The sequence below is a fragment of the Thrips palmi genome, unplaced genomic scaffold, assembly GCF_012932325.1.
Source record: "Thrips palmi isolate BJ-2018 unplaced genomic scaffold, TpBJ-2018v1 HiC_scaffold_18, whole genome shotgun sequence".
NCBI classification, from domain to species: Eukaryota; Metazoa; Arthropoda; class Insecta; order Thysanoptera; family Thripidae; genus Thrips; species Thrips palmi.
Window position 1 is genome coordinate 19,426,165 of NW_023144627.1, and position 21,185 is coordinate 19,447,349.

Below are 21,185 nucleotides of genomic sequence, written 5' to 3' on the forward strand. Positions count from 1 at the left end.
CTTGAGTCCTTCTTTTCCCTTTTGAATTATCTCTTTACGATGTCGTGACAGAAAAAAAATCAATGGATTGAAGCTAGAAGACACATCTTTTTTCGTCTTTTTATTGGACAAATACTTGCACAGCTTTTAGAACATGCTCAGCTTGATTCTCAATCCACCAAATATTGTGCGCACCCTGCTCTGCTCTGTGAGATAGATCGTTTAGATTTGATTTCAAAAATATTTTTTTCATCTAAAAAAAGTAAAAATTTGCTTTAGAATGAAAGTACGTGGAACAACAACAATAATTTTCCATTACTACATACAGAAAAAGGCTTACCTTGTTCTGATGATCATCATTTTTCACAAACGGCGCTGTGCTCTTTACAAAGTCATAGCTAAGTCCATTTCCGTGCCTACAAAAAAAATGTCTTTGTCATACACAATTGGTTTGCGAAGATGCCAATTTTGCAAGGTTTGCACTTGTACAAACCTGTCAAGAAGGGGAGTCAAATTTTCAGTCAAAAATTGCATCAGAGTGTCATAGGAGTGTGGGTTGGCTGACAACCTCACGAGTAAATCCGAAACCATTTGATCATTCTCGTCTTCCATAAATGTCATCTCCATCATCCTGTTGCATGGACAGGGCAAATTTCAGCTCGTGAAGATCAGTCAAGATGGCAAATTCTAAAGTTTTGGATTGCACTGTACCTCCTCGCCGCTGAACTACTCTGAATGCATTCCGCCAACTTGAGGTACAAGTTCGAATCTTCTTTGCTGACCTTGGTCAGCAGACTGCTCCATTCCTCTGGGGTTCTAGTGCTGCCCTCGCAAATGTCGGTCTCGTTGAAGCTGTTCAAGACAGTCAAAAATTCCCATGATGCACCGGGGTCGAAAGGGTTGCACAGTTGGCCAGAAGACCGGTGGAGGCGGCCAAAACTCTAGACGCGTTTTGAGCTCTAGAGTCGCTAAATGGGACTCGAACCTAACGTGTGACCCCACCAATGGATTGCTCCACCGGTCTTCTGGCCCACTGTGGGTTGCCAACCTCAGCCTCGAGCAGCACTTACACGAGCCTGGCCGCGGGGGCGTGCGGGGCGTGCTGGCCCAGGCACTCCGGCACGCCCAGGCCGCACGCCCAGCGGCGCACGCGCGTCACGAAGGCGTGGTCCACGGGGTCCGTGGACGCGCGCACGGCCGCGCTCGAGCTGACGCGCAGCAGGTCGGCCGCCACGCCGCGCGCCCAGCGCGAGAACGCCGACGACGAACCTGTCGGGCATTCCCTCATGAGGCACGGCGATACCCCGCGCGCGGGAGACTGTGGGGCAGTCTGTTGGCGCATTGTCTATACCCCATGCGCAGGGCCCAGCCACTCTCGGCGCGAAGGCCGCTACCCCGCGTGACAGAGACTTTGTGGCTGCACGGGGGCGGCTCGCCTATCCCCTTTGGCTCAGTCTCTGTGGCGCGGGGTATCTCCGTAAAATCCGCCAGCGCGTGGGGTATTGACGAGGCCCACCTTGCGCGCCGTTGGCGCCGTGCGTGCCGTGCAACAGGTGGGAGATCTTGGCGAGCCACGAGAGCGCCGCCACCCAGGCCAGGGAGGGCTCGGTGCGCGGCAGCCGCTGCAGCAGCCCCAGCGGCACCTCATAGGCGAGCAGGCCGGCGTCGGCCAGGGCCAGGGCGTCGTCCACCAGGCCGGCGCGCTCCAGGTCACTCAGGTCGTCCAGGCCCTCCGTCAGCAGCCGCCAGTTGGCCGCGTCGTAGTTGACGCGGTAGAAGCCGGCGCGCGCCCCGTTGGCCAGCACCCACTGCGCGCTGCCGGGGAGCCCGGCCACCTCCGCGCCGCGGGTCTGCAGCCACTGCAGCGTCTCCTGCGGCACGGCCTGGGTTCAAACACTGGCGTCCGCTTTTTGAGAGCGTCAATTTTTAAACTGCACTGTATGTACCGTGGGTTTGGAGGGGCGGAACAGATTGCGCGGAGTCTTCAGCCAGAGGGGAACTCCCCAGCAGCAGTCCTCTGCGTCTGCGTCCTGGGCCGACGGCGAGCCTGGAACCAGGGGACCAGAAAGGCCATCATCCTCCAGGGCCGTGGAGCCTCGTCCTGCTTCGCGCCTCTGTCTCGCTCGCACTCATGGGGCGTCCCGTAGGGGTGCGAGCCAGACAGACACGGCACAGCCTCCGAATGTTTGATCTACTTTCGGCCAAGCGCGGCGCGGCGCGTGCTCCACTGACCCGTCGTCGCGGTGGTGGTGCTGGTGGCGGTGGTGACGGAGCTGGCCGTGGCGACGAGGAAGCGGCGCTGCGTGACGTTGGCCGTGCCGCGGCAGTAGTCGCGCACCACGTCGACGACGGGGAAGCCGGTGCGCAGCGTCCACGAGTCCATGATGCTCTTGACGGACTGGCCCGGCGGCAGGCGCGCGCCGCCCGGCCGCCTCGCCGTCCTGGCCGCCTCCGTGAGCGCCGCCCAGAGGTCGTCCTGGGCCGCGTTGGCGTAGGCGTGCCGCCGCAGGTACGCGTTGAGGCCGCGCTGGAAGGCGTCCGCGCCCAGGAACGCGCTCATCATGCGCACCAGCGACGAGCCTGGACGGCGGAATCAAGCAGCTATACGAACCACTTCGTGGTTTTAGCTACTTGTTTTTTTTTCGCCGAGGTAGACTTGCCTTTCTTGTAGGAGATGGCGTCGAAGATGTTGTCGATGTCGCCGACGCGGTACACCTCCCTGGACACGGCGTGCGAGGAGGGCAGCGCGTCGTCCTGCATTACGCCCTGCATGTTCTCGAGCACGAAGACGCCCTCGCTGCGCCAGCCCGGCTCCACGTGGCTCACGCCCAGCTGGCTCATGAAGGTGGCAAAGCCCTCGTTGAGCCACACGTCGTTCCACCAGGTCATGGTGACCAGGTTGCCGAACCACTGGTGGGCCAGCTCGTGCGCCACCGTGGTGGCGACCAAGTGCCTGCTGCCCGTGTTGGCCTCGTCCACCAGCAGAGAGTCCTCCCTGCGGCACCACAAGCTCCCTCAAGCACAGTGGGCCAGAAGATCGGTGGGGGCGGGCAGAATCCCGGATGCGTTTGGAGCTCCAGAGTCGCTAAATGGGACTCGAACCGAACGTGTGCCCCAATGGATTGCTCTTCGAACGAGGAATCCATTGGTGGGGTCACACGTTCGGTTCGAGTCCCATTTAGCGACTCTGGAGCTCCAAACGCGTCTATAGGGGACGGGCGCCTCCCTCATGCCTCCTGCAGCCTGCGCACCTGAAAGTGATGAGGCCCCAGTTCTCCATGGCGCTGAACATGAGCTTGGGCGCGGCCACCAAGTCCTGCTTGGGCAGCGGGAACGAGATGTTGAACATGTCGGAGAAGAAGCGCAGCACGCGCGGGCCGATGCGGGCGGCGTACTCCCCGCGGTGCAGCAGCCCCGGCCGCGCCCACACGCGGGTGGTGACGTCACGTGACGAGTCACGTGACGCGTTGCGGAACGCCACGGACACGTCGCGCGTCACGGCGTCCGCCACGGGCACGCGGTCGTGCTGCGTCACGCGCTCGCCCGTCAACTGCAGGAACTTGAAGTCGAAGACGGCGAGCGCGATGAGGTACGTGGACATGGGCACCGACGTGTGGAAGTGGTCCCACACCCAGCCGTCGGCGCGCGGCTCCGAGGCGCGCAGCGGCATGTTGGCCACCACGGTGTGCTCCGGGCGGCGCGCCACCGCCAGCGTGAAGCGCGCCTTGTGCTGCGGCTCGTCCAGGCACGGGAACATGGTGCGCGCGTTGGTGGGGTGCAGCTGCGTCAGCGCCATGTACCTACCGGATTCATTTCGGAAACAAGAACAACCCCCACATGTTTTTACATTGAGGGACCGTCGCCGGACGCTGCACAGTGGGCCAGAAGACCGGTGGAGGCGGCCAAAACCCCAGGACGCGCTTTGAGCTCCAGAGTCGCTTAATAGGACTCGAACCGAACGTGTGACCCCACAAATGGATTCCTCGTTCGGAGAGCAATCCATTGGTGGGGTCACGCGTTCGGTTCGAGCCCCATTGAGCGACTCTGGAGCTCTGCACGCGTCTAGAGTTTTGTCCGCCTCCACCGGTCTTCTGGCAAATCCACTGCTGCAGCCTGCTGGCCGTGCTGGCCGTCTAATGGGCGGAAAACGCCGACAGCGATAGCGCAGCATGCTTTCTCTCTCGCACCCCTACGGCCTCTGCGGGGCGTCGCGCGGGTGCGAGAGAGACAGAGCGACTGTCGTTACCTCGCTCACCGTTTGGCGTTGTTCTCGCCCGGGTACGTGAGGGCGTACAGCCCCTTGAGGTCGTCCCTGACGCCGCCCACGTACTTCATCTTGAGGCGGTACTTGGTGGCGCGGCCGGGCCTGAGCGCGGCCTGCAGCACGGCCGCGTAGGTCTCCATGGAGGCGTTGTACTCGTGCCGCAGCACGCCCACCGACCTCCACGTCCCGGAGGGGCCCTCCTGCTGCACTCAAGGCGGTGAGGTTTAGGAGGGTCAGCCAACGCACCTGGGTTGCCAACCCCAGCCTGCCAAGCGGCCAACTCACAGTGGACGCAGGCGGCCAAAACCCTAGACGCGTTTTGAGCTCCAGAGTCGCTAAATAGGCCTCGAACCGAACGTGTGACCTCACCAATCGATTGCGCTCCGAACGAGGAATCCATTGGTGGGGTCACACGCTCGGTTCGAGTCCTGTGTAGCGACTATCTGGAGCTCAAAACGCGTCTAGAGGGTTTCGGCCGCCTACGCCGGTCTTCCGGCCCACTGTGCAACATCCTGGTCAGTGCCCGGCAGGCAGGCTGAGGTTGGCAACCCTTTCGACGCTGCTGCGTCCTGGGGATGTTTGGCAACACCCCTACCTCCTCCACCGCGACGGAGGCCTCGTCGACGGCGAGGTCCCGCACGTTGATGACGACCCTGTCCGTGGCGGCGCGCGCCCGGAACGTGAACTCCAGCTCGCCCGGGGCCGTGAAGTTGCCCTCCTGCAGCACGGGCTGGATGGCCACCCTGCGGAAAGGAAGGGGACCGTCACGCCCTGGCACAGTGGGCCAGAAAACCGACGGAGGCGGTCAAAATCCCGGACGGGTTTTGAGCTCCAGAGTCGCTAAATGGCACTCGAACCGAACGTGTGACCATTGGATTGCTCTCCGAACGAGGAATCCATTGGTGGGGTGATACGCTCGGTTCGAGTCCTGTTTAATGATTCTGGAGCTCAAAACGCGTCTAGCGTTTCGGCGGCCTCCACCGGTCTTCTGGCCCACTGTGCCTGGCTAGGCTGTCCGATAGGGAGCCGAATTTGGCGCCAAATTTGGTAGTCAGTTATGCAGGCGGCGAGGGGCAGACAGAGACAGGCGACCTCCGGGGGCTCCAGCCTTTGCATAACATTGCGGGGCTGTCCGATGTGCGTCAAACATAATCCGAAAAAGGGCCAAAGCTTTTGAATATTTCTTGCAAATTTTTTTAAATTGAAAATACCAACGAATTCATACATTTTTGTCCTTTTGTTTACAAAAGCGTCCTGAAAGCGTTCACCTCCCTGCTGCTGTCGTGTTGTCGCGACCTGCCGCATCCTGAGCAGTTGGCTCAGCGCGTCGCTGTCTCTCTCACACCTACACGGAGAACCGAGCGCCCCATGAGTGCGAGAGAGACAGAGCAGTGTTCGGCGTGGCGCGGCAGGAGCGACATGTCGCAATTCGGGGAGTTGGCAAAGGCCTCAGGCTGTCTCAGGCTCGCGTCGCGGAGGCAAGTCAACGACCTGCAACGCCTTTCCCCGGACTAGCCGAACTAGCCGGCCCTGTCACCTTTGTCCCACGGGGCCGCTTTCTGCGCCAAAGCAACCCGAGGTGTCGGAACCAAAAGTACGCCTTAAATTCGGCATTCGGCACCAGGTGGCGAGGGCGGAGCTGGCTGGCAGGCCTTATCCTCCTCGGGGAACGCCCCGCCCCGCCCCGCCCCGCCCCGCCCCGCCACAGCCGATAGCCCCAGCGCGTGCCTGGATCACGGCCTGCTCGGCTATCTCTGCGTGTCCCGTTACGCCGCGTTACGCTCCGAACATTCCCCGTGACGCGTGTCGCTAGCACGGCGGCACGGCGCCCTGATCGGCTGCGCTAGACACTGCAGGGCGCACAGTGGGCCAGAAGACCGGCGGAGGCGGCCAAAACTCTAGACGGGTTTTGAGCTCCAGAGTCGCTAAATGGGACTCGAACCGAACGCGTGACCCCACCAATGGATTCCTCGTTCGGAGAGCAATCCGCCCGGTTCGAGCCCCATTTAGCGACTCTGGAGCTCGAAACGCGTCTGGAGTTTTGGCCGCCTCCGCCGGTCCTCTGGCCCACCGTGCGGCAGATGGCGCTGACCTGTAGTGCAGCGGCTGCAGGTCTCTGGGCAGCCAGGTGGTCACGTTGTCGTCGCGCGCGTCGCCGTCGCGGTCCTGGAGAAGCTGGAGGTCGTCGTCGCCGAGGGCCGAGGCCACGAGCAGGGCCTCGACGACCAGGACGACGAGGGCGGCGGGCGGCAGCCGTGGCACTGTAGGCAACAAGGTGCGCTCGCTGCAGTTCAGTGCTGCACGCTGACGGCATCACGCAGCGCTGCTTACTTTTGAGGTGGCCGTCGTGCTCTCCGCCGTCACACCGTTGGCGAGGCGATCGGGGCGCGCTCCGCGGCAGGACTGAGCCGAGCCAGAGCCATGACAGTGCCATGATGGGCTTGGTGGCCGCGTGTAGCCGCGTGCTGTGACCTCTGGCTCTGCCTCGCATCGCCCGGAGCGCGCCCCGACCCGCCCCGCCGAACGTCGAGGCCAGCACGCGCGAATTCAGCGCCACGCGGCCGCGCCCTGAGTTCCGGCCTCGGCTACGGAGGCAGTCATAAGACGCGCGAACTTTTTGCGCAGACCTCCCTGACCTGGCAATACGATCATGTGTTGTGTAGCCCTTAATGGTAATGGTTCGGCGGGTAGGCAGTCCTGTTGGACTTCCGTGAATAGCGGGTTGCCTACCCTGGAGTTGACAGGCGCCTAGGGTCGCCATCCTTGGGAGAGGGAATGAACAAACATCATCAACGTGCAACCGTTATAGAGATTTTATTTGAATTCTGTCAAGAAATCACTGACAAAAACAAACATTCACGGTCATGCTCAAGTACTGAGTATCACTTGATGTAAAACTTCATAAATTAATTACAAATCAGACACAGACATGATATTTACAAAATAACAATTTACATCTGAATTAATTTTAATAATAACTCCACGCTTCTATACAGACACAGCACAGATTCCTTCAATGATTTTCTTCCCTTTTTATGTACACCTACATTTCAGTAACCATCTGTCTTTTAAATGAGGTTTATCAACTATATTTTAGTAAAGAAATAGCTTTAAAAACTAGATTTAGTCACACAGTTTGGCTTGAGACACAAGCATTATGATTCATACACAATGCCTCACCTGATAAGCCTGGTCCATAGAACAGAAACTAACTATAAATACTCAATCAATATGGTTCAGAGTAATGGTTAACGACAAGTTCAAAGTCAGACACAGTGGCCATAGTGCTCCATAGGCACAAATTCATGTGCCATTATTTGAAATTTTATAATGCATAATAATGCAAAATGGCAAGATAAAGTTTGTCTGAACATTTTCAGTTTTGGAACAAACTCGACAAACTTGTCTGACAACTCGTCAAATCTTGTGAGGGAAGCAAAATGTTTATGTCCCAGACTAATTTGGATCAAGAATCATCCACTTAATTGCAATGCATGGATATGCCTTATCTTACGTTCAACAACAAAATGTAAACTGTCCTCCATTTAAAAATTTACACAGAATGGACAATAAAATAAAATGGGCAAAACCTTACAAAAATGATGATAACAAGAGACCATAAATAAAGAAAACAGAACACTCATTTATGAAACGTAGCTACACGACAATATGTACAAAACTGTTATATCATACATGGAAATATTTCACTTCGCACAACCTAATAGTGATGAATGAATTCCACAAAATAACTTAAAAACAGTTAACAAAAAATGTACATACAATCAACTTGCAACATTAAAGGTATTCGTGGTGAAATTATGCTTTCATTATCAGGTAAAAACAACTTATGTAATGCTTCATATGAATCACATTGTAACCCTAGTCTTTTCTACATTTCTCATCACAGTATTCAATCATTATCACATGAATACCAGTGACTTTAAGAAAATAATAAATGACCACTGTGATATTTTTACTGTCATGATGAGTAAGAAGTTTGAAGACATACTGACTTTTCCCACTGAACTCTACACAGTCAAGATTATAATATGACTACGACAGTTAGGACAATCTTGTGAAGAGGCAAAGAAGAGTCAAAATATATAATTTCCTCACAAGACTACTAAAGCACACATACAAGAGCACAACAAGCCAAAGCTATTAATCTTTTTCATCAAAATACATAAACAGTGTTCACACAAGTGTTGACACTCAGAGGATCCTGACCTGCACCTTAATCTCGAGGCTTACCTTAAAAGTAAGAAGCTAACATGTTTTGTTTTTACATATAATATATTTATCTATTTATATTTTTTTTTTTCACTTTTCGCTATGTCTATCACAGTTTTAAAATATAAAACAGTTCAGGAATTACTACTTAAGGTGAAAATAAACAAATTTCATTCACAGTAAAAGAGGACTGAAATTTACATTGACAGACAAATCCAGACGGAAGAAAGAAAAAACAAGAAGAGCTTGATTATGTTGTAATGTAACCAAGTCACGAACAGTACAGCTAAAAGATTGATCAAAATCATCGTACATAGATACAAACAAAACAAACTTGATTTGTTTGGGACTTGAATTAATTTGTAGACACTTCCAACAATAATACACAGTAGAAATCTAGACTAGAAAGTTTACAACAACTTACTTTAAGCACAATAAATAAAAATAACAAGAAGACCTATCAGGAAAACAATGCCAGAGTTCCACTGTGTATTTCCAGCAGTTGTGTATTCAATTATTTACAATAGTTTCTTTTCACACACTACATGTTTCTCCTTCTGTTGAGCAAGTAGATTTGAAATTAAAACATTACTATCAACTTATGCACCCACCATCCATAAAACACAGTTAGGAGTGTTAACAACCTAAATTACCATGAAGAATTTCTGTTAAAAAAAAAAAACTTGTATTTGAGATGGATACGTACTTGAAGGTAAAAACACAATTACGCTGTGCAAATTTTAAGTGCATTGTACATGTCAGGGTAAAAGTTAAAACTCAATGCGAGGATAAAATATGTAACTGAAATGAATTGACAACACTAAATTCAAATATATAACTATAGTAACTGCAAAATTATTTTATTTAAAACGATTTATGTATAAGAGTAGAAATATGGATGATTCAGAATCCCATAAAATTCTAATATTGATAAAAATTCAGTCTTCAAAAGTGGTTTATGGGACCACTAACATTTTCAGAGATTCTTAAGAACATAGCAAGCAGGTTATTGTTGATGCTCTAACCAATGAACTTAAACAATTAAACCACAAGCATCATCCTCAGCACACGACTGTCTCATGATGGTAACTAGAAAAATGTAGTAGGTAAGCATGAAGCATCTGGAACTGATGTGCAAAATAATGCGATCTTCCTCTTCCCTTTTCATAAACTTGCACATTGCGTTTCACAGTGTTAACTTCACACATCAAGCTGCCACTACTTATTGGCAGAACCATCAGCTGTGCTAGAACGTCTCCGTTTAGCAGTTAACTGGGCTGCTATGACAGTTGGTTTCTGCTGAAGTTGCTGCGCTTGCTGAGGCTGCTGTGGCAATGCATGGAGTTGCTGAAACTGCCCTTGCTTCTGAAGCAAATGGAGCTGAAATACACAAAGAAAGATGTCACTTCTTATGTTTTCAACCCTTTTCTCATATATTACAATTAATTAATTTGTCATCTGCCCAATATGAAGTAGGACAGAAGTACTGAAAACTAACCTGTTGTTGAGAAAATATCACTTGACTGGCACCTCCTTGAATTCCCGTTGCCACTAGAATTCATTCAAAACAAATGTTAGGAACATTTAAATTGAAGTACAGTAATCAAATTTATCAAAGTTTCACTGCCATAACTGTTACTGACCAGCATTAGATGTAGGCAGTTTACGTTGTGGCGCACTAAGGACTGCAGTCTGCAATTGTCTTCCAGCAAGTACATTTGTCTTGCCAGTCTGTGCTTGCAAGGTTTGAACATTCTTTCCCCTTTGCAGTGTTCCAACTAGTTGAATGGCCTGACCAGATCCCTGAAAAAAGAAGAAAATGTCATACACTTGTACAAACATGATAAGAAACAGGACTTTGATATATGCAAAAGACCAACCTGTTGAAGTTGGATCGAGTTGGCAGTTATTCCTCGAAGACCACCTTGTCCACTCACAGCTTTCAGCCCTCCTGTCATAAGTTGCGCTATAAAAAAATAGGATAAGTATTGGAAAGATGTCATAGAAAATGCCAAAGTTCATCTGATGAAGTCAGAAAATAGCAGGAATCCTTACCGACAGGTAAAGAAATGGTGGGACTTGTCAGGACCATTGTATGCGGACTACTTGACACAGCAGTGGCGTCACATACAGCACCTGTGGCTCCAACAGAGGTGACCACCTGCAAAAAAAATAAACAATATTTATTAAAAAAAAAAAAAAGAAACACATAAAGGCAATGGTAGTGCAACATTTTGAAACTCACTTGTGGTTGTGTGAATATTACTTGATTGCCTCCTTGAATGCTAGCTGTCACTGAAACAGAAGTAGATTGTGAGTAACATGATACTCATGAGAAACAAGTAACGACAAAGAAAAGCCCTTGAAGTCACCTGTATTCGACACTGGAAGCTTCCGTTGAGGGCCACTTAAGACAGTAGCCTGCAACTGCCTGCCAGCCAGAACATTGGTCTTGCCTGGTTGCAGAGCTTGTGCTGGCTTGGCCCTTTGAAGCGTCAGCTGAAGTGCCTGACCAGATCCCTTCAATAAGAAACAGAGCGTTTGGTGAGTGTTCTTGAAAGAGAGCATGAATAATAAAATTTGATGTAAAACCAACCTGCTGAAGATGAATTGAGTTTGCAGCTAGTCCTCGCGCACCAACAGTTTTCACATTGCTAGTCATAAGTTGAGCTGGTGAAAAAAAAAAGGAAATACAATAATTCGTTCATTACAAATGTCACATTCAAAATCTTTCATCTTTTCACCAACAGCATCAGAATAAGTAGAGTTTTTATAAACTTACCAACGGGCATAGAGAGAGATGAATTTGTTAGCACCATGGTGTGGGGAGCACTAGACACAGCATTAGTATCACAAACAGTGCCTGTCACTCCACCAGACGAAACCACCTGAAAGAAAAGAAAGATAGAATGTAAAGTATGACAGAGAAAAGGCATGTCACAAGCAAACTCAAACAACATTGAAGTAAAAGTTAATTATAAAATGATAGAATTAATTCAAACTGTGATAAAAGGGAATCTGTGATAGAGTATGTCATGTCTCTAGTTTCAAGACTACAACCAAATAAAGTGTTAAAGTAAAAAATGAAAAACTATGATTTATTAGGTTTAGCAACTAATGGATACAAGACTGATAAAAGTATTCTTCAAACTCCAACTGTTAGCTGTAGATCCCATTTCAATAGAAGAAAGGATAGACTTCCATTTCCCTTTGTCTAAACTACTGCCCACACTAGTTATAAACAACAAACAAACACCATCCCCATTTGGTTGTTGTATAACCCGTTGAATGGTACATTTATCTTTCATTACATAAACTAACATGTACCGGTACTACCAAAGCAACTGTAAACATGTCTGAGAATGGCTTTCAGACCAACTGCCTAATTTCAACTACAAAAGGGGTAAGAATCACCCACAAAAATACACAACCTTTATAGATCCATTATGAACCAATACCATGGATGTAATTCACCTTAGTTAACAGAGAAGTGAAAAAATTCTTTGGGAAGAAAACTTGTTTAGTTAAGGAAACATGCACAACCATTCAGAAGCAACATGCAAGCTGAGTTTGCTGTATAAAGACTACAACACATGCAAAGGATTGGAAAGTGCCTTGCACTCACAGCAGCAGAGGCGAGGTGTGGTGTTGCACTCGAAACACTCAACGACAATATTGGCGTAGAAAGGCCAGGAAAAGAAACCTGATAATATGACATGGATGATCTATTACTACACAGTCGCAGGGATTAAGGGAAATTTAAACATGGTTAAGTTGTTTACAATTCGGAGCCAAGTTAACTATCATTTATATGGGAGAGATAAGCTCTTCTGTTAGTGGTTAGGGCAGCATTGAACCAGCATCACTAAAATTAGTGATTGTGATTTTCAAGGAGAAAGCTGGTTTTTGACACCAGAAGCCAACACAAACAATTTATGAAATGTTCCAATAAAGGTATCAAAAGAAAAAAAATTAAAAAAAAATTAAAAAACAAAATGCAGGGAATTTGGGGTTTGAAACAAACAATGGTGTTTGCTAAGGTAGGGAATGGCATGATGCACTTAGGACAGCTCCATGGCACTGCAAGCACTCATCATTTATAATGGGCACAACTTTCATCCGATACCAACCTGAACATTTTGGAGTCCTGGAATTGATCCAATAGCACCTTGAAGACTAGCTAGGTTGAGACCTTGCAGATTAACACCTGACACAGTTAATCCCTGCTGCCCCACATTGTTGAGTTGAGGTTGACTAGGCGGACTCGAGAGTGGTGAGGCTACTGGCACAGCAGGGGACTTAGGAGTAACAGGTGAAGCAATGGGGGAATTTGTTGGTAAACTTGGGGTTGCAGGTGGCTTGGATGGAGACGGAACAGCGAACTGAAGAGGCGGAGGAGCTGCCTGCCCCATCGACCCAGCTACAACAGCCGTTGCTGCCGAAGGGGCAGCCAGCCGTTCCAGTAGAGATGAACATGTAAGTGAGCTTGAAGAGCCTGGCATTGGGTTATCAGCCGAGGGAGTTCCTGAAACAAAAGTGTCTCATTAAACTCTAATTTAAATCAAAACACATCAGAGTGCAATATAGATGAATGAGAAAAAGACTTACCAGCCAACAGTGCTGACAAGGCGGACATTCCATGGGAGTTGGATGTACTGTCACTGTTACTTGCACTTGAGACAGAAGCACTTGCAGAAAGCCGCCTGATGGCTGCACTGGCTGTGTTACTTGCCAATATTCGACCCAACAAATTAGAACCACTGGGACTTGCACTGCTTACAACAGCAGTGCTAGGAGGAACAGGTACAGTTTTAGCAGTAACAGGGACAGTAGTAAAGTTAGGAGAATTACTAAAGTCAAAATTATTTTGAACTGTTAGAGTGTTGTTACTAGCATCAAATGAGTTCAAATCAGGGAATGAAATCTGGTAACTAGGTGCAGCACCAGTTTGCTGATTTAACAAAAAGTCTTCCACTGCTGCAGTTTCAATTGTTGCATTGGCAACAAAGTTGGTAGCCACTTGATTTGATAAGTCACTTGTTACTGCATTAGTTGATTCTTCTGCGGTAGGAACCCTTATTTCAAAATTGGGAATAGAACCAGCATTTGAAACTGAAATTTCATAATTTGGCACTAGGTTGCTAGTTCCCTCAGAAACAAGAGCACTTTCAACAAAACTTTGCAGATCAAAGTTTGTAGTACTAGTAGTAGTTGCATTGTTGTTTGATGTACTTGAAGCATTTGGTGATGTAAGTGTATTCACTGTGGTATTGTTATTAAAGTTTGTACCACCAGTTGAATTAAAATTATTCACAGAAGCACTAAAATTATTTGGATTCAGGTCAAACATTGAAATAGTTGAGTTGGGTACTGCTTGAGCACTGATGGTGTTACCACCCGGTACTTGAGTACCAATACTCATATCTCTCTCTAAACCATCAAACTGGGGAACAGCTACATTCACATTTACTGTCCCACTTCCTGAGGTATTTGGAACCTCAACTTCAAAGCTTGGTAGCATTGACGTCACTGGTGCCAGTCCAGGTTGCTCTGTCACAGGTTGAACCAAACCAATTCGATTTGGAGTGGAAAATCGCTGCTGTGAAGCAGGGGCAGAGTGTTGAAGAAGCGATCCAGAGACATCATTCGCAGGTGGTGAGGCTAGTTGAGCAGTAAGAGTAGAGAGTGACATTCTTTGTTGCTGTTGCTGCTGTTGCTGTAGTATCTGCTGTTGTAAATGCTGAGTCTGGGTTGGAGTCAAAACTTTAGAGTTGAGGAGATTTGATAAAGTAAACTTGCGAAGTTTTGGACCCGTAGCACTAGGAGTACTATTCAGCAGACCAAGAAGGGTATTAGGGCTAGCCTTAGCATTGCTTACTGCACCGGTTGCATTTGCCAAGACTGGAGTTTTAATACCTGAAAGGAAGAAAAGAGACCCTTCTAGTTATCATGTTGCAAAGTATCACATTATAACAAGGTAGATCAAATTTATGAAACATACCAGCCTGTTGAAGTTGCTGTTGTTGATGCTGCTGTTGTTGATGCTGCTGTTGTTGCTGTTGCTGCTGCTGCTGCTGTTGCTGCTGTTGCTGCTGTTGTTGCTGTTGCTGCTGTTGCTGCTGTTGTTGCTGCTGGAATTGTTGGGCTGAATTCATAAGGCTGGTAACTAAGGCACTGATTGCAGGATTTGTGATGGTGCGGCCTCCGACTTTTGTTGGGGTTTCTAACTGAGATCTTAGTTGCGTTTGCTGTTGAGGCTGCGGTGGCGTTTGATGAGGTTGTTGCAGCTGTAACGACGGTTGAGGAGTGACCTGTTTCACCTGAGGTGGTTGAGGCTGAGCATTATCCGCAATAGGGGCCTGAACCTGAACCTGAAAAACAGAAGTTACCATGTGAAAGCTGCAAAACAATATAAGGAAACGAGCAACACAATAAAAACACCACTAGGTATTGAAACTATGTAGCGGTACCAACCACTGTTTGTGGACTGTTGACAGCTGGAGACAATCCACCAGTCAAAGTGGAGTTCAAGATATTTGTAAAACTATTGGACATTGGGGGCGATGTTAAAGCATTGACAAGGTTCACATTGCTTGTAGCATTCACTGAATTTGTACTAGGATTTGAATTAGGGACAGAAGCTAATTCAGAAGTATTGTTCACAAGGTTATTTACACTAGTATTTATTTGATTGCAAGGGACCGTGGGGCTCCTAACATTGGGAGGATTTGTTGTACTAGTAACTGCTGCTAAAGTACTGCGGGCCAGAGCCTTTGCGTGTGCTTGAGCTTTTGCATCTCTTTCCCTCATGCCAGCTGTGCATGATACTCGAGGCTGGCGCCCAGGAACCAAATGAGTTATTTTAACAGATTTTCGGCCCTCCTCTGTAAATATCTCACTAAATTGCTGAATATAATGGGTGGCTTGTAGTCTTGATCCCAATGGAAACCTTCAAAAACAAAGAAGAAGATTATAAAAGATAACCAAGACTTTGTAGAAAAAAAAAATGTGACAGAAGAAAAAAAAAACAAGAATTACCGGCAGGTGCGCCCATTTCTCTCTCCCTCCTTGAAATCTTTGTCAACATACAATTCACCAATAAATTCCAAATTAGATTTTCTTTGAAATAATGAGATCTTAATGTGATAAGTTTGACCTGAAATCAATGGAAATAAAATGTACTTCATGTTGTTACGACAACACTAGTTAAAGTCAATTCTGGCAAAAGCTAAAAAGTACCTGTCCCTCGATCTGCCTCGAGGACGTATTCTTCTACTAGCTGAGGAGCGCAATCAGCAGTTTCAATAGGCCAAGAAGCTTCTTGAGCAAATTTAGTAACATCAACCCCTTCAGGTGGGGGTGACAGAGGTGGCAGCTTTAGTTCTAAAGGTATTTTAGGCACTTCCAATGAAATACTCTCAAGGTGCTAGAAACATTGATTGGAAAAAGATACATGTATAATACATTAAGTTTTTTCATTAACATCTACCCACAGGCATAGTACATGTTCATTAACAGCATACCTTTTTATGTAACCTCGCTTGAGCAGTTGTGTTATTAGTATTTTTCCCTCTGTGTCTGTTGATTGCATCTAATATGGATAATTGTGGATGGGAGGTGAACTGGTCCAATTTTCTTTTCCGGTTTACAGAGACCTTAATTTCAGAGAGTGCAAAATAAGAAAGAGTGGTAACACAACATCTACAATACACTTAAAACACATCCAGATGCCCCCATAGATTATCCGGGAAAGAGAAACAATTCTAATTTCAATGAGGCCACCGAAAGCAACATAAAACATACCTGAGAAAATTTACGAGCACATCTTCTTAATGGTTCAGTTGACAATAAATTTCTTTGATGCTGAGCTGCGCTGTGAAGGAGAACGAGAGACGGCCTAGGATCGAGACAAAGTGGGCCCTGAGTAGCTCTCACCAGCTCCGCCTCAAGTAAGAGCTTTTCTTCATTACTCAGGTCACTCTGAGCTGCTAGTAAATTGACATCACTAATGACACTCTAAAAAAAAATAAGAAAAAGAAATGAAAAGGTGTTAAAAATCCTTGAAATATTATTATTGTCATTTGGTACAAGTGTCAACCAAATACAATACCTGTGTGGTGGGTTGCAGTAAAACATGATGAGTATTGCATGAAAAGCTGGGAAATGATTGCCGATAGTCTCTAACCTCAGCAATAATACATCCTGAATAAAATACTTCTGGACAGGTCTCTTCTAACAAATCAGTGAGCATGAAAGGTAGTTCACCATTGTCCAAATAGCTTAAGAAAGTGTCCATTTGATATGGCCATCTTACAGTTTCAACTACAGTGTCATTGTGGCCTAGAGAGAGCGCAGAAAAAAATGTTAGTATAATGTGGTGAATTTTAGAATTTAAAACTTTTACCGCTTGTGTGCAGGAACTTACCAGATTGCCGCATTGCAAGGGAATAACCTTTGTTACCAGGATACAGATTAACAATAAGAGTATTAAGTTTGTCCTTTGCTACTAGCTTTTCAAGGAGAAGTGATGTAGATTTAAGGGCCTGTGCAGCAATCAAATTGTGGCATTAATCAATTGAAACACATGAAAAAAAAAAAAAACAATACAAAATAAAAATTTACCATACCTGCAGTGGTAATGTATCTTTCTTGGCACTCTCTTCATAATATAGGCGCCTAAGTCGATTGTGAATAGAAAAATAGCCAGGACTGTTTTTTTGCTGTTGAAATTGAATTGATGTTGGCCGCTTTCTGGCCAAGTTCATCAAGTTCTGAAGCAAACAAAAATAAAATCATACCATGAATGAATGAACAGGTGAAATGAAAGTTACAATGGATGGATGAATAACTTACATCAGCTTCCTCACAAGCATCCTCCAAGCTCTGCATCGTCGTTGGCCTTATGTCTCTGCATTCAGATTAAGCTCAGCAAGCCAAGAGGTATGAACTAACTTCAGTTCAAAGCAGCACTCATCTAGAAACCAAAACTAGTTATGAATAATTCTGTTGACACTTGCCTTATAGAACAGCTAACAATGATGTGTTGATCATCAATAAGGCAGAAAAGAGATTGAATGGGACTATTGGGATCGGGATGAGCAATTACATGTCAACAAACAACTAGAAAATAGAAAGTTTAAAGGAGGGAGTGGTGGTTGTCATCAACACAGTGATTGATCACATAACCTCTCAAAACCCAAATAAATTAAATGATACAGACAGATTTTACAATGAGCAACAACCACAATGTACGAAAGTGCAAATAATGCAAGTGAGAAAGATGATAAAAACACACTTCTTAAACAAAATGTAAACAGAAACATGGGGGAGGTAACCTAACCTTGAGTGATTAATGTAGGACATAACATGTTTGTAAAATCAAGATAACAACAAACTAAATGCGAAAACTTGCAGGGGCCTCAAAGTCTAGCCCAGTGTTTGTGATAAAACCGGCTGGAATACAAGCCTATTCAATGACATTAATGAGCAAAAGGGAGAAAAGTGTGCCCAATAACCCAAGTTCGACTGGAACCACTAAACAGTTTCTCACGCTGTGACACGCAAGGTTTTAATCCGCACACATTTCAAAGAGAACGCACCGGCTTGCGACGAGGGGGCTCACACATCAAATTTGACATCTCTCTCTGAACAGCGCGACAAGTTAGTTGTTGATACAACAATTTAACATCAAAACAAGTAGATGAAAGCAAAAGTTTACGTTTCTACATCACTGCTGGCTGGATGCAGTACACAAAAGCCACTGCACACCTGCCCGTCCCACTCGCATTTCACCAACGCAACGGAATGGGGCACGGTCATGTACGCAAAGCGATTACCTTCAAAGCGTCACTGCTCTCGCAACATTTTCAGTGTGGGTAAATTTGGAAAAGTATTGCTTTCTTTAAAAAACTGCGTTCGTTTACAAACACTCGCGGCCGCGTTCGCCGAGGCAGGCTGCCGACTCCAGGGCGCCAACACGCCTCAGGAAAATTCGGAAAGGTCGCCCGTAGCTCTTCGGATAAAAATCATTCATAAAGAACAAAAGAACCTAAATTATCCTGGCTCCGTGCAGTTGAAGACCATTTTTGACGACAAATACCACTTCACGCCTGAATGTTTCCGAAGAAAGATGCACTTCCTATTGGTACTTCCACATCTATACCACGTTCGTCGTAAGAGCAACCGGTTCCGAAGCAGAAGAAAAGCAGACGCAGCAGACGAGACGAAGCGAACTCAAAGTTTACTGTTCTGTCGCTGCTGTATGATCAATCATATGATCAATCAAAAATGATCAGATCAAACCATCCGTATTTTGCTTTCGTATTACTATCCATTTGTTCCACACTAGTATTAGGTGATAGGGTAAGCAATAATACTGTTGTGTCATACAGGGGAAAGGTTATGTACTTATTAGTTCATTGTTTTTGAAGATATTCAACTTGAAGACTCAAAGGACGAAATGATCCCTCTCTTTGATGAGCTTCTTATATTTTTCTTGTTCTGTTTTGATTCATGTTTCAGTATGATTTCGAAATTGATGGAACCATCATTGTAAGACTGCGGCATTACTTGTCAGATGATGGCAATCCTGAGGACCGAGGAAATCTCACAATTCAAAGCATTCGAACAGGTTCAGTAGCCCTTTCTCAAGCCATTATCAAGCCACATCATTTAACAAGACTCAAGGCAAGTCATGGTCATTGCGGATTACATGTGATTATTGTTGCCCTCCTTAGAGAGGTTGAAAATGTTTTTCCTTTCCGTTTCCATTCAGGCTCTTGCCAAAAATGATCAACTTTATCGTATGCAAGCTACAGTTGTCACCAGCTCCAACAAAGTTGTGGAGTTTCTGACGTTCATGAAAGCTGTAAGTGTTGACGTAGTGATGTACTTAAACGAAATGTCTGTCTATCTTCATGTTGATGAGCTGTTTTTTTTTTGTTGTTTTTTTTGTGTGTGTTTATAGTGCGCTCTTGTAGAATCAGGCTTCAGTGACGTTTTGACTGTGAACTTGGATCACAGTGGAGGAGTGATCGCCATCAGTGCATCAGCGCCTTACGGCATTTGCCAAGGAGCTCCAATCCCACCTGATGAAAAGCTGAGATTTTTCAATACAACGATTGTTGTGAGACACATGGATAATGGACCAGTGTAAGAAATAATGAATGATTGCCAATATTGGAAGACAGGTTTGTTTTGATTATTACATTGTCTTTGTTTTCTTGCAGGCCCGACACAGCCACTTACATTCAAAAGATGGAGCGTGAAAGAGACGCCAGAGAAAGAGGAGACCAGAAGGACAACCGATCCTTTATTGCTAAATATGTGAGTTCCAGTGTTGTGTGATCCAGTTGTAACACTGCTCTTTAAAGTTGTGCCTTCATTATTATTTTTTTCTGTTCTTGCAGTGGATGTACATTGTTCCCTTGTTGATCTTTGTACTTTTATCAAGTGCTGGACAACCAGAGGGTGCACCTGCTGCTGCCAGATAATGTAAGTGCATAAAGTAAATTTAGGTAATTTTTAAACATGCCACTCCCATAACTAAAATTCATTTTTTTCTTGATGCAGAAATTAAGGCAAACAAGAAGAAAGAACTGCATTCCAAATTTGTTTTCTGTAAATATCACAGTATTTGTATTCCTTGTCCTTTACTGTTATTTATTTATTTGGTTGCTCTTATTCAAGTCATCGACATGTCGTGTTTTCTGTGCCTATTTGAATAAAAAATTAAAACTAATCTAAAGTTTCTTTTTTTTTTTTTTAAATTTCCTTTGATCTATTCAATGTGTAAGAACGAGTGCACTATTACTCGGGAAATAAATCATGTACCCATGGGACTCGAATCGAACGTGTGACCCCACCAGGAAATAAACCATATACCCATAGGCGACTCGAATCGAACCTGTGACCCCACCAATGGACTGCTCTCCGAACGAGGCATTCGTTGGTGGGGTCACACGTTCGGTTCGAGTCCCGTTCACCGATTCTGGCGCTCAAAACGCGTCTGGAGTTTTGGCCGCGGGCAAATCCACTGTGCGGCATACCGCCGTGCAGGTAGGCAGAGCGCCGACAAAGCTGCGTGCGGGACTGCCTGCCACTGCTTCGTCGCTCTGTCTCTCTCGCACCCCTGCGGACCGCCCCATGAGTGCGAGAGAGACAGAGCGACGAAAGCAGTGTTCGGAATCAGACGGCAGGCAGTCTCGCCTTGTATGCGAAAAGCTGCCGTAATGGAGCACGCCGCCCCGGGGGAGTCAAATGGATCCATGCGAGGGAACCGAGGGACGAGGGAACCGAGGGAACCGAGCGGTGAGAAGCAGGACCGGGCGCCCTTCGCCCCGAGTCCCGGGTAGTGCCAGCAGCCACCGTCAGGCGTCGCCAGGGGTCGCGGACGGCGCTAGACCGTGGCTAGGAGCCTTGGCCCTGCTGGCTGGCTGGCTGGCGCGGGTGGCGCTCGCCCGGTGGTGCTGATGGGGTGGGAGGGAATGCCACTGGCGTACCACTGGCAGCTCGGCAGCCCGCCGCACAGCCACGCGGGGGCGCGTCGCTTTCGCCGCGACACAGCGCAGCACAGCGCAGCGCAGCAAGGCCCGGGCCAAAACGCACAGTGGGCCAGGGGACCGGTGGAGGCGGCCAAAACTCTAGACGCGTTTTGAGCTCCGGAGTCGCTAAACAGACCTCGAACCGAACGTGTGACCCCACCAATGGATTC

General features: G+C 47.2%; 3 protein-coding genes across 10 annotated transcripts; 1 reads left to right on the forward strand and 2 right to left on the reverse strand.

The window, feature by feature from the left end:
* Positions 1 to 3: 3 nt before the first annotated feature.
* Positions 4 to 7,304, reverse strand: LOC117644766 (thyrotropin-releasing hormone-degrading ectoenzyme-like). Its single transcript, XM_034384381.1, has 14 exons — positions 7,291 to 7,304; positions 6,336 to 6,446; positions 4,839 to 4,986; positions 4,235 to 4,443; positions 3,231 to 3,779; positions 2,640 to 2,974; positions 2,212 to 2,559; positions 1,926 to 2,026; positions 1,496 to 1,850; positions 1,050 to 1,248; positions 691 to 831; positions 473 to 610; positions 320 to 395; positions 4 to 232 (listed from the first exon to the last, which is right to left on the reverse strand). Exons 1-14 carry the CDS (start codon positions 7,302 to 7,304, stop codon positions 101 to 103), a joined length of 2,856 nt encoding a protein of 951 aa, XP_034240272.1. The 3' UTR covers positions 4 to 100.
* Positions 7,305 to 9,317: 2,013 nt separating this feature from the next.
* Positions 9,318 to 18,465, reverse strand: LOC117644522 (uncharacterized protein YMR317W-like). Of its 7 annotated transcripts, none has more exons than XM_034384057.1 (23): positions 18,310 to 18,465; positions 17,327 to 17,447; positions 17,101 to 17,244; positions 16,899 to 17,016; positions 16,584 to 16,813; positions 16,277 to 16,489; positions 15,997 to 16,128; positions 15,713 to 15,899; positions 15,512 to 15,629; positions 14,948 to 15,422; positions 14,475 to 14,844; positions 13,082 to 14,389; positions 12,604 to 12,998; positions 12,099 to 12,176; positions 11,256 to 11,361; positions 11,070 to 11,143; positions 10,846 to 10,993; positions 10,719 to 10,768; positions 10,529 to 10,634; positions 10,354 to 10,439; positions 10,117 to 10,276; positions 9,972 to 10,024; positions 9,318 to 9,853 (listed from the first exon to the last, which is right to left on the reverse strand). In XM_034384057.1, the coding sequence occupies exons 2-23, from the start codon at positions 17,360 to 17,362 to the stop codon at positions 9,692 to 9,694; spliced, it is 4,749 nt and encodes a 1,582-aa protein (XP_034239948.1). In that variant the 5' UTR covers positions 17,363 to 17,447; positions 18,310 to 18,465; the 3' UTR covers positions 9,318 to 9,691. The 7 variants fall into 7 exon arrangements, with proteins under 7 accessions (XP_034239948.1, XP_034239949.1, XP_034239951.1 ...); XM_034384058.1 differs by lacking the exon at positions 18,310 to 18,465 and adding an exon at positions 18,192 to 18,294; XM_034384060.1 differs by lacking the exon at positions 18,310 to 18,465 and adding an exon at positions 18,242 to 18,260.
* Positions 18,276 to 20,060, forward strand: LOC117644523 (ER membrane protein complex subunit 10). 2 transcript variants are annotated; one of them, XM_034384064.1, is made up of 7 exons: positions 18,276 to 18,344; positions 18,995 to 19,159; positions 19,248 to 19,340; positions 19,440 to 19,624; positions 19,702 to 19,798; positions 19,882 to 19,966; positions 20,045 to 20,060. In XM_034384064.1, exons 1-6 carry the CDS (start codon positions 18,291 to 18,293, stop codon positions 19,963 to 19,965), a joined length of 678 nt encoding a protein of 225 aa, XP_034239955.1. In that variant the 5' UTR covers positions 18,276 to 18,290; the 3' UTR covers position 19,966; positions 20,045 to 20,060. The 2 variants fall into 2 exon arrangements, with proteins under 2 accessions (XP_034239955.1, XP_034239956.1); XM_034384065.1 differs by lacking the exon at positions 18,276 to 18,344 and adding an exon at positions 18,638 to 18,835.
* The last annotated feature ends 1,125 nt before the right edge of the window (positions 20,061 to 21,185 follow it).

Coding starts and splice junctions, on each gene's coding strand:
- LOC117644766 (XM_034384381.1), bottom strand. Junction 2,560..2,639: donor CGCCATCTCCTACAAGAAAG/GCAAGTCTACCT, acceptor TCCGCCGTCCAG/GCTCGTCGCTGGTGCGCATG. Junction 2,027..2,211: donor CACCACCACCGCGACGACGG/GTCAGTGGAGCA, acceptor CCCTGGTTCCAG/GCTCGCCGTCGGCCCAGGAC.
- LOC117644522 (XM_034384057.1), bottom strand. CDS start 17,362: ATGCAGAGCTTGGAGGATGCTTGTGAGGAAGCTGAT. Junction 17,017..17,100: donor AAGATACATTACCACTGCAG/GTATGGTAAATT, acceptor ATTGCTGCACAG/GCCCTTAAATCTACATCACT. Junction 16,129..16,276: donor GTGCTCGTAAATTTTCTCAG/GTATGTTTTATG, acceptor TCTGAAATTAAG/GTCTCTGTAAACCGGAAAAG.
- LOC117644523 (XM_034384065.1), top strand. CDS start 18,761: ATGATCAGATCAAACCATCCGTATTTTGCTTTCGTATTACTATCCATT. Junction 19,625..19,701: donor CACATGGATAATGGACCAGT/GTAAGAAATAAT, acceptor GTTTTCTTGCAG/GCCCGACACAGCCACTTACA. Junction 19,799..19,881: donor GATCCTTTATTGCTAAATAT/GTGAGTTCCAGT, acceptor CTGTTCTTGCAG/TGGATGTACATTGTTCCCTT.